Here is an 11,641-nt window from a genome sequence, read left to right as displayed (position 1 = left end):
AGCTTCGGTGCCTGCATCGCTTCTCGGAGCAGCACCGAATGGGCTAGACCAGGGATGCTCAACCTGCGGCCTTCCAGCTGTTGTAAAACTACAACTCCCACCATGCCCTGCTGCAGGCTGATCGCTGTAGGCTGTTCAGGCATGCTGGGAGTTGTAGTTTTACAACAGCTGGAGGGCCGCAGGTTAAGCATGCCTGGGCAAGATGTCTGCGCTGTCTCAATCACATCCTGCTTCCTCCATCGCTGGAGACCAGCACAACGCAGGAATGGTAGAACTGCAATGCATCAAAAGGATCTACGGCATACATACAAGCCCAAAAAAACGACATAAAAATTTACCAGTTGTCTTTTTCGCCTTCCTCCCCTCGGCTCTGCAGGACCTGCCATGGCGTTTATGGGCCAAGCTCTCCCGGATAGGTCAGTTTTGACCAGCAGAACTTCTTGCTCTTCACCAGCTTCTGAGTTCTGCAAGCAAATAAGAAAACATGGAGACAAATCATGATCATCTTCCATCTATTGTTCAAATGCCACCCGCAGCCCCCTGAAGAGATAGAGGCATGAGGCTTCCGACCATGCTCCATTCATCAACTCATTTTCCAGCAATGCTCCCCCAGTAGTGATGCCAAATTGGCAAATTTCCATTTCCATAAATTCAGAATAAAACTTTCAAGGTGTTGGAACAGTTTGAACTAAATATTTGCATAAAGTACTTAAGTGGCGGCGCTGGACTTTTTCTTACTGAAGTGGATATTAAATTATTCAGATGTGCAGAAGGCGTTTAGCATTTATTGCTAATGAATCTCGCCGTGTGTTTCTGCCCTTTAACAAAATGATTAGGCCTCTCCAGCCCGGGAGGGGTTTTATATGAGAGTGAAACGGGGGGAAAAAAAACAGTAAAATAGAAGAACATTGGAATCAGGGAGGACGCGGCCATTAGATAGCGAGCCTGCTGATAGTCAGTGACCGTACGGGAGAGACCTGCCGAGAGATACTTGGTTGGTAAGGGCACATTTAAACTGCATTTTCTCCATATTTCAACCTTTCGCTGCCAGGGCTTCAGAGCATTTTTAACACTTTGTACATATACAAATAAAACATGAATTATTAAAAAAAACTCTTATATTATACCACCATCTCTGAATGTAGACACCATTGTGAAAAATGTCACCCAGCAATTTACACTCATCGCACCTTTTGCTTTAAATGTTAATGTTTTGTAAAAAAAAAAAATGAATAAAAATGCATGTTACTGGCTAAAAGTCCAACTCAGACCGAGGCAGAGAAGCGCCATATCTCCTCAGAGTAAAAGTTCCAGGTCAACATAGACAAACCTTCATAAAAACATCTGAACCGTACAAAGCAAAAATCTCTGCAATCCAGATGCCGGTAAAGATTGATCAGATGTGCAACTTTAGTAAGGAAACAAAGCCCGCTAAGGGTATGTTCATTAGGGGGGGGGTAGTGGGGGAACTTTTGGGTGTGGGTTTCAGCAAGGATTTGGTGCCGAAAACCATTCCGTGTTGAAACTGCTTCCACTGCTTTCAACTGGAGACCGCGCCGCAGTCCATGCAGCTGATCATTTTTGTTGTGCCGTTTACCAGACTGCGCCGAGAAGGTTCAGGTCCATGTTTGGCGGAGTTGGACCCTTGGCAAAGTCAAAGTGGGAGCCTGCTTGCGGTTAAGCTCCATTCAATTGAGCTAAACAGAGTGGGTGCACTCCATACAAAATGTAAACCCTTGGTAGAAACCGTAACAGTTTCTGATGTGGCATGCATGGCACCTTGTCTGGACAAACCCTAAATGTGACAATCAGACAGCACATGTCCCCTCTGGTTAAGATCATACTTCTGTGGTTGCAGGAAGGCTTTATAGGGGACACATGACAGTAAGCGCTGAAGATGACCATACACAGACAACCAACATCTGCTGAACCATCTGACTGCAGTGGGACCAGATGACTGTCTTATATCATAGGGGGGAATGCCGAACCACCGCTGACAGATCAGGTCAGGGGTAAAGAAGGGTTGGGCGTGCTGAATTTCTTGCCATGTGAGAACTTGAAATAACCAACCGGGTTTCAGGTCAATTCATAAAATAGCTTTTAAGATTACAAAATACTGTATATTAAGGACAGGCCACCGATATATGATTGGTGGGTGTCCGACAGCCCACAGCCACTGATCATCTGTTCTGCAGTATCTCCGGTGCTGGAACTACACGGCTCCATCCACTGTGTAGTGGGTGGAGCTGGTTACTGCAGTGCTGCCCCTACTGAAGTGAATGGGAGCAGTGCTGCTGTAACCAGCTCCACCCACTACACAGTGGATGGAGCCGTGTAGTTCCAGCACCGGAGATACTGCAGAACAGATGATCGGCAGGGATGTGGAGTGACGGTCCCCCCATCGATTAGATAGGTCATCAGTGTAAAACTACAAGGCAACAAATTTAGTGAAATTCGCCACCAAGTTGTATGTTCTACTGCCAAAGAAAATGTAATGGAGGGAAAAGATACATGAAAGAGTCAAGAAATATGTAAAAAAAAAAACATGAATAATAAAAACAACACAAGCACAAAATCAAGAAATGGCGCTCCTACTGTATGGCGGACACTGTTTCGACCAGAAAATTAACCGAGGCTTTTCAGTAAAAGAGGTCAGTGCTCCTGAAGCCGTGAAGGAATCAGCATATGCTCCTCGCCATCAGTGATGGTGTTTAGTATGCCGGGAAGGGAGGACGCAGACACCGTCCATGTAATATTACACGAGAGACAAGATACCAGAACACTAGGGAGACGGCGCAGACAGAACAATGACAATAGCCGCCGCAGAATTACCCGATGAAAACCCTCCTGCTTTTATATTATTTTCTAATAACCCGCTGTCCTCCCCGATGATTCTCTGTGCGCAGTTTTCCCTCTGGAAACTTGTTTAAAAAAAAAGCTGAAAAGCTGTAAGACAATAAGAAAAAAGCGTCTTATTTAGATTTTACTAAGCTTATCTAAAAGATAAAAATAATGAAATTCACTCTGGCATGGCAGTTTAATTGCTGCTCGGGACATTGTATTTCATCAAGGTGATAAGCGCTCACCCGCGACCTCCATTCACATCCAGAGCTGCATTTAAAATTCTGCTGCTCTGCTGTGGTACTGTATGCCTGCACTGTATACTAGGCTGAAGTAGGGAAAAAAAGACCTAAACCTCTGGGCATGCATGTTAGATTAAAAGGGTTTTCCAAGACTTTATAAATGGATAGGTCATCAGTGTCTGATTCCCGAGACCCCCGCTGATCAGCTGTTTGAGAAGGCACCAGCGCTTCTGTGACGGCCGCAGCCTTCTCCGTGCTTACCAAGCACAGCGCCGTACACTGTATAGCGGTTGTGCTTTGTATTGCAGCTCAGCCCCATTCACTTCTATGGTACTAAGTTGCACCTAAGCCACGTGACCGATGAAGGTGTCGTCACTGGCCAAGGGAAAGCCGTGAGAAGAGCTGCTGACTTCTCAAACAGCTGATCGGCGGGGGCCCCAGAGGACAGGTCATCAGTTTTAAAGTCTCAGAAAACCCCTTTAATATGGGCTAAACCTGCTGACCATCTAACCTGTATGGAGGCTTCCCAACTCAGATGTCAAGGGAAAGAAGGATCAGACAGTTAAAGGGGTTGTCCGGGTTCAGAGCTGAACCCGGACATACCTCCATTTTCACCCCGGCAGCCCCCCTGACATGAGTATCGGAAAAGTTCATGTTCTGATGCTCTCCTTTGCCCTGCGCTAAATCGCACAGGGCAAAGGCATTTTGTGGAGATCCGGTGACGTACCGGGGCTCTCCATGGGGCTGCCAGGAAGCCCAGTGACCTCACCGGCACTGATGGGCGGGACTTAGCACTGCCCTAGCCAGTAAAACGGCTATGGCAGCGCTAAAGCACGCCCATCAGAGCCGGTGACGTCACCGAACACACTGCCGGGAAGAAGCTTCCGCCCGGCAGTGTTATGATAAACAAAAGAGCCCGTGCCCTGCGCGATTTAGCGCAGGGCAAGGGAGCCCATCGGAGCACGAGATGCTCTGATGCTAGCCTTAGGTGGGCTGCCTGGGTGAAAATAAGGGTATGTCCGGGTTCAGCTCTAAACCCGGTCAATCCCTTTAAGATTTCAACATGCCCAATATTTTTATTCTTAGGAAAGGAGAGTTGGGAGGAAATCACTCATTTGGCCAGTGTACGGCCAGCAATTAATAATGGGATTCTAGCATCTGTGGCATCCAACAGAGAACAGCCGGCCTGAGATCTCCGGATCCGCCCAGTGCCGCAGATCCCACAGATTATAATGGGATCTGGCTGCTTTCTGGCATGAGTCCCGGCTTTTGGCTGAACAAATGCAATGGTATTTTTTTTATAGCCTGAAGGCAGCCAGATCTCAATATAGTCTATGGGGTCAGGATCCGAAATGCCGCAGATGTGAACGTACTTTAAACAGTTTGCAGCATGGATGTCGGCATAGTTATGACGGATCACAGCAGCAACCAGCTAAAGCCTGACTGCCAATAGGTGATAAGGCACGGTCCAACGTTACACGGTTATGAGGCACACACCACTGTCCTACTCACATAGAGAGCACGGCCCGAGGGACAAATAAAGTGAAAATTATCTTATTACAACGAAACATAAGAAATTAATAGTAAAATAGTAGGGAAAACTGACACCGAAAGGGACTAGGAGGCACTCGGTAAACAAGTTTAGAAATTGCAAAGGCAAATAAAATTATGGGAAGTTTTAAAAGATGGTTGACTCGATCAAAAGGGGCCCAAATGCAGGTCTACATAGACCGAATATTACTAGTTACAGTATCGGACATTGATCCAGGGAGTTATTCTGATTGACATATTTGAAGACTAGAAGAGCAACTGGCAATTATGTCAAAGGTTTTGTTTTGCTGTCTTTGGATCGAAGCAGGTTAATCGAGGGGACTCGTGATCACGTACTAAAACGGTTAGCCATTTACTTGAAGGGGTTTTGCAATTTTGTAAAAGTGAGACCTCCACTGATCCTGCTTAGTAGGTCATGGTACATCACTATAATAATAAAGTGATATTACCTTATGACTGGTCGGGCCTGACTTCTGGGACCACCACCTGCTGCCCTACACTGCAGACGGGCACCCAGGCCACCCGTCTGAGGAATTACGCCAAATCGATTGCTCAATTGCAGTTCCATTGAAAAGTAGGTGGCCAGGAGTGCAACAAAAGGATGAGGCCTCATGCACCGAGTCTTCGGTCTGCATCCGTTTAGCATTTTTTGCAGATTGGATGCGGACCTATCCATTTCAATGGGGCTGCAAAAGATGTGGACGGCATACTGTGTCCGTATGTCTGCTCTGCGGCCCCGCCAAAAAGTTAGAACATGTGCTATTCTTGTCCGTTTTGCGGACAAGAATAGGACATTTCTATATAGTTTGAAAAAAATGGCATCATGCACTCGGAACCAGGATCCGTGTTTTGCGCAAACACGATTTGGAGACCGCAAAACGTATACGGTCATGTGCATGAGCCCTTACTTGGGAATCCTGTGCATAAACTGATAGCATATCCTAAAGATCCCTTTCTAAGAATACCCTGTTAAATGTGCACTATATAATAGCACAGCCGCAGGAGGCAGGGGTGACCGCTTCCCCCGATATACTAGCTATTTTCTGGGGTAATCGTTGGGGGCTGTTGGAGACCAAATGATCAAAGGAATACTTCACTCCTTTCCTCTGTGTTGGTGAATGCTAACTTTCCCTTAGGTTGAATGTCGTGGCTCTTCAATGGGATGATCGACAAACATCCCAAAAATATCTACCCCCCCCCCCCCCCCCATGCCAGTCCTGAGAGCCTCCAGAAACCTTTACATACAGATGTGGGATTGGCATCAGCCGCTATTCTAGTAACCTCCTAACATTCTTGCAAAAAGTCCTAAACTTCCAGAAATTAATTTAAGGAAATTCTTAAAAATAAAAAAATAACTCTATGTTTGAAAAAAAGCAAAAAAAAGTCCATTAGCAAATCCATAAGCACAGTGCAAATATAGCTAGCAATCATGGCCGCCTATGACGACAAGGGCCAAGGAGCTTCCATCTCCAAGTCTGGGTTACTGTGAATTAATTTTCCACCTCAATACTCTGCACACACTAAGGTTTATCATTTAAAGGACCAGTGAGTGAGGAGAGCGCAGTAAATTACTGTCAATGATATGCTAATGGCTTCAGCGCAGGTGATTTATTTTTAGATTCTTTTAAATTACTTTGGTCATATCTTGGCATGCCATGAACACAGTCGATTTCAGAAGATACAAATAAGGAGGAAGCAATTAACATTGTGACGCTCCATGGTGGGACTTAATTGCCTTTAACGGTAAAAGAAACAGGAAACTAATTCACTTTGCCCACAATGAGAAGTGACTTCTGGAACGAAAGGGGGGGGGGGGGGGGGGGACACAACTTTTTAATAGGAAGCCTCTTATTTTGTAAGGACTAAGGTGAAAGGACCAGGAACGTTAGTGATTATTTTGAGGAGCCTACTTGATGTCCATGAAAAGCTAAATTACGGGACACAACTGAACCCGCTAAATGTCCCCACACCAAATTGGTAAGCAGTGGCCTCATAAGATGTATATCCCCCTACTAAAAAAATAAATCAAGGAGCTTCGTATAAGGCGTTATTCACACTTCAGTGTTTGATCAGTGATCAGGATAGGTCATCAGTTATAAAATCTTGGAAAACCCTTTTAAGTATAACAGGAATAGATGCTGGTAGCTGTAGACCACGTCCTATGCCGAGGGCAGGAGTTTCTTTAGGGTCTTGCCAGGAAAATAAAATGGAGTTGCTGCTCAGCTGGTGTCCAAAGGAGCAGCTGATCCTGGCACAGACAGGGGGCAGCACAGAGCACGTAGTACCGCAGAGGAGCTAATAGTCAACCCATAAAGGTGTATTACCAGTGCAATGGCCATGTTGATGTTGGATGTGAGTCTGAGGCATTGCATGTTGAGTCGTTTCAACTTCCGATGGCCCAGAAAAGATCACTATGTTTAAAACATGTATCCTGAGGCCATTGTATCTTGAGGGATTACTGTACTTCCTACGAATCCGTACTCCGCACACTCCAAATGCGAGCCGACCCGTTGAAAGCCAAAAGGAGCAGAGCGCTGCCACCCTCTTGCTTTTTCATCAGAGGTTTAGTTAGTGATTAGAACCGATCTTGAAGACAAGGGGGTTTTTTAATAAGACGGGCGTCTTAATAACCCCTATAGCTGCAGGTGGACCCGCCAAAGTTATCCAGAGGCGCCGGCCTCTACATAACTTCGGCGCAACCCCCGCCAGCTTACTTGCTGGTGTAGATTTAGAACATTTTCTACGCCTAAGGCTACTTTCACACCAGCGTTTTCCCTTTCCGCTATTGAGATAAGTCAAAGGACCCTCAATAGCGGGGGGGATAAAAGCTTCCATTTTGTCCCCATTCATTTTCAATGGGGACAAAACTGAATTGAAGGGAACGGAGTCACCAGAATGAATTCTGTTCCGTTTGGCTGCGTCCCCATCGCAGAAAGAATAAAGCAGCGTTTTTCTGTCCGCGATGTGGTGCGAAGCAAGACGGATCCGTCCTGACACACAATGTAAGTCAATGGAGACAGATCCGTTTTCTCTGACACAATAGAAAACGGATCCGTCCCCCATTGACTTTCAATGGAGTTCATGACGGATCTGTATTGGCTATGTTACAGATAATACAAACGGTGGCGTGGCGAACTGCCGGCATGGACGGTCACACTTGAGATCTGCTCCGGCTCCTGTCCATAATCCTGAGCCATCCCGACACCCAGCGACACCCAGCTGTGGAGGCAGAATTGACACTAAAAACGGCTCATGAACAGCTAATGGCGGCGATTGTTACCTGCCGGTCATCACTTACTGGTAAAATCGATGAAGTCAGAGTAGACCTGGGACTGCTGCGCCAGAAGAGTGCACCACACAGAAGAGAGAGTCTCTGAACTGGAGGGTCTTACAAGGCCCCTCACTGCCAGAGTGCAAGCTATAGAGAGCTCAGTGGAGCTTTGGAGACAAAAATGTGATGGTTTAGAAAACAGAGCGAGGAGAAACAATGTAAGGATCCTTGGTATGCCGGAAAGAACCGAGGGATCCGATCCAGCCATGTTTTTGGAGCAGTGGTTTAAATCCACATTCCCAGATGCTAATTTCTCAAGGGCTTATGCTGTGGAAAGAGCTCATCGTGTCCCAGCGCGGCCCCCACCACCAGGGGCACCTCCTAGACCCCTTTTGGCCCGAATGCTCAACTGGAAAGATAGAGACCTTATCTTAAGCCAAGCAAGAAACAAATCCACCATCACAGTGGGTAATGCTACCATCTCACTGTTCCTGGATTTTTCAGCCGAGTTACAGAAAAAAAAGGGCTACTTTTGTGGCAGTTAAACGACGCATGAGAGAAGCTAATCTTCAATATTCAATGGTGTACCCGTCACGCTTGAGAGTGGCGCGGATGGCGGGAAAACCATATTCTTCACTAACCCGCAAGAGGCTGCAGAATGGCTCACCAAGCATCCAAGACGACCACTTCCTAACCGAGAGTCCTCCAGATTACAGGTGAACATTGCCTGGTCTTTGGTCGTCTAATGGAGGACTCTCAAACACCAAGTGTTGTATCTCACAATATGTCTAAGAGACTCAGGGTGTTGAGTTGTGTTTGCATTTCAGTTAACAAGTACATAGCTAGCACTGATCACTGTATTCTCTATAGGTTTTAGTTACTGGGAATATTACTATTGAAGGGCGTTCGCTCCGGCACCTGCATAGGTAGAACATCCTATTGCACTATGCAGGTCCCCGAATACATAGCTACTGAAAAAGTTACGTTTCATATGTTTAGTTTATGGTTCTGTGAGACATACTGACTATAGAGGGTCTGGAATACATCCGCAATTGATATGGGTCATTGTAATGATTCACACCGATGGTTCAAAAGGGGTTTATCCTTTCACTAAAATTAAACGAAAGGTCATGTCAGCCCTAACCGTGATGTCCTGGAACGCGAGAGGTCTGGGTGGTCCCAGGAAAAGAATGGCAGTATTTGCACATTTTCGTAGGTGTCACCCTCACATTTTAGGGTTGCAAGAGGCACATCTAACGGCTGACACTGGGGAGAGGACGGGGAAGCCGTGGGTGCAATGGAAAGAAAATTCATATGGGAACTCATACTCTAGAGGGGTATCTTTGCTAATACACCGAACCATTCGGTGGGAAGTGCACCAAAAAAATGACAGACTCTGAGGGGCTCATATCAATGGTATCCCATATGTTATAATGAATATATATAATCCTCCACCTGCCACACTTTTTTGTTTTGCAGGCAGCGGCGGGTTTTGCTGGTGATGGACGAACGTCTGGACAGATTTCACGATTCAGCTCTCCGTCCCAGTGTAAGATCGTCTGTTACCATTTTGGCCAGGTTTACTAGTGAAATGGGATGGGTGGATATGTGGAGAGAGAGAAATCCTGCACGAGGGGAGTATTCCTGTTTGACTCCATCAAGGGGTGCACTTTTGAGAATAGACTACATATTTGGTACTGAAAATACATATTTAGACTTAATAGACATAAAGTATGAACCGCAGGGCCTGTCGGATCATGCACCGGTTACGATGAAACTCGCGCTACCTAATGCAGTAACCGGAAGTAATAAGATGGGCATACATCCATTTTGGTTGACATTAATGACAAATAATGACAGAGTACCTGATCAGATTAATGTGTTCTTGGGAATGCATGTAAATGAAACAAATGACTTGCTAGTATGGGAAACTCTGAAAGCTTATTTGAGAGGATGTCTGAAATCATCTATATCCTACATCCAAAAAGCTACTCAGCGTAAAGAGAATGAATTGAGTACTCAGTGTAAGGAAGCAGAGTCTCGTTTAGCTTCTGACCCCACAGATAACAATATGAGGGAGTGGATGCAAAAAGGGAGACAATATAGGATATACCTTAAAGAAAAAAGCGAACGGAAAATGTTCTCTCTCAAACAGCAATCATTTGAGTTGGGTAATAAAGCAGGGAAGGTGCTGGCACAAGTAGTACATGGGAACACGGCGGCGCCTTCAGTGCTACGTATACAAACCACGGATGGAGGGATAGTGGAGGATGCTAATGGTTTACTAAACAGATTCAAAGCATTCTATCAGGATCTATATATGTCCACAATTCAATATGGCCAGTGCGAGTTGGATAGCTACTTGAGGGAGAGAAGGTGTCCACAATTAGAAATCCAAGACAGGGACCTCTTAGATCAGTGATGGCGAACCTTTTACAGACCGAGTGCCCAAACTGCAACCGAAAACCCACTTATTTATCGCAAAGTGTCTACCTAGCGATTTACCCTGAATACCGCCTCTGGCACCCGTGCCATAGGTTCGCCACCACTGTCTTAGATGAAGGGATTACGATAGAAGAGGTTAAAGAGGCCATTAAAAGGGTTGAACCTGGAGAAATCCCCTGGTCCTGATGGCATCCCGCTGGAAGTTTACTCCAACTATATTGACATATTGGGACCACAACTACTCAAAATGCATGAAGCGTCACTAAGACAGGGACATCTACCCGAATCACTGTATGATGCCACAATAGTAGTGCTACTAAAACCTGACAAGAACCCCCTGGAGTGTGGATCCTATAGACCCATATCCCTAGTAAACATTGATTACAAGATTCTTACCAAAATATTAGCCAACAGATTTAATTAAAGTGATAACCTTCATATTACACAAAGAAAGATCAGACGGGTTTTATACCGGGCAGATCCACGTCGAGCAACATAAGGAGGGCACAAGTTATAGCACAAATAGGAAGGGAAAAGAATAAACAATGGGCCTTGGCCTCTTTAGACACGGCCAAGGCGTTTGACTCTGTTGAGTGGCCTTATTTAATAGAAGTGCTAAAAAGTTTTGGATTTGGCCCTACAGTCATCAAATGGATACACATACTTTATCAAAAACCCAAAGCTAATGTACTAGTGCAGTGGTCCCCAACCTTTCTTGCACCAAGGACCAGTTTCATGCAAGACAATTTTCCCAGGGCTTAGGAGGTGGGCGGGGCTGACTGATTCACGCGCATAACAAAACACAAGGTGCATATTAAAATATATAACACTAACGACTATATAAACTGACTAGGGTCTCTCCGCCCTATAAGACGCACCTAGGTTTTAGAGGAGAACAATAAGAAAAAAATATTTTTCATTACACCTCAGGTCAGACCAGCAATCAGACCCCCAATGTTAATCAGACCTCAGATCAGTCCCCCAATGGCTCAGATCAACCACCAAACCTTTAGCCATATATCAGCCCCCTTATGTCAGCCATCAGCCCCCTTATGTCAGCCATCAGCCCCCCATGTCAGCCATCAGCCCCCCATGTCAGCCATCAGCCCCCCATGTCAGCCATCAGCCCCCCATGTCAGCCATAAGCCCCCAGTGCAAATAAAATAAAATAAAAAAAAAACACTTGCCTCTCCTGCTCCTGGTCCCCATCGCGATCCTCTTCATCCTGCTGTCGGCTGTGTATCGCGGCGCACAGTGTGAGGTCACAGAGCAACCTCATGCTGTGCGCAGC

General features: G+C 45.9%; 1 protein-coding gene across 1 annotated transcript in view; it reads right to left on the bottom strand.

The window, feature by feature from the left end:
• The window catches only part of CWF19L2 (CWF19 like cell cycle control factor 2), a 153,954-nt gene that overhangs the window by 62,800 nt on the left and 79,513 nt on the right, over positions 1 to 11,641 (bottom strand). Inside the window, exon 11 of the mRNA XM_040426268.1 lies at positions 339 to 464. Coding sequence (XP_040282202.1) covers positions 339 to 464 — 126 coding nt within the window. The remainder of the gene's footprint in view (positions 1 to 338; positions 465 to 11,641) is intronic.

Source organism: Bufo bufo, chromosome 3 (genome assembly GCF_905171765.1).
Source record: "Bufo bufo chromosome 3, aBufBuf1.1, whole genome shotgun sequence".
Lineage (NCBI taxonomy): Eukaryota > Metazoa > Chordata > Amphibia > Anura > Bufonidae > Bufo > Bufo bufo.
This window is presented reverse-complemented; position numbering and strand designations above follow the sequence as displayed.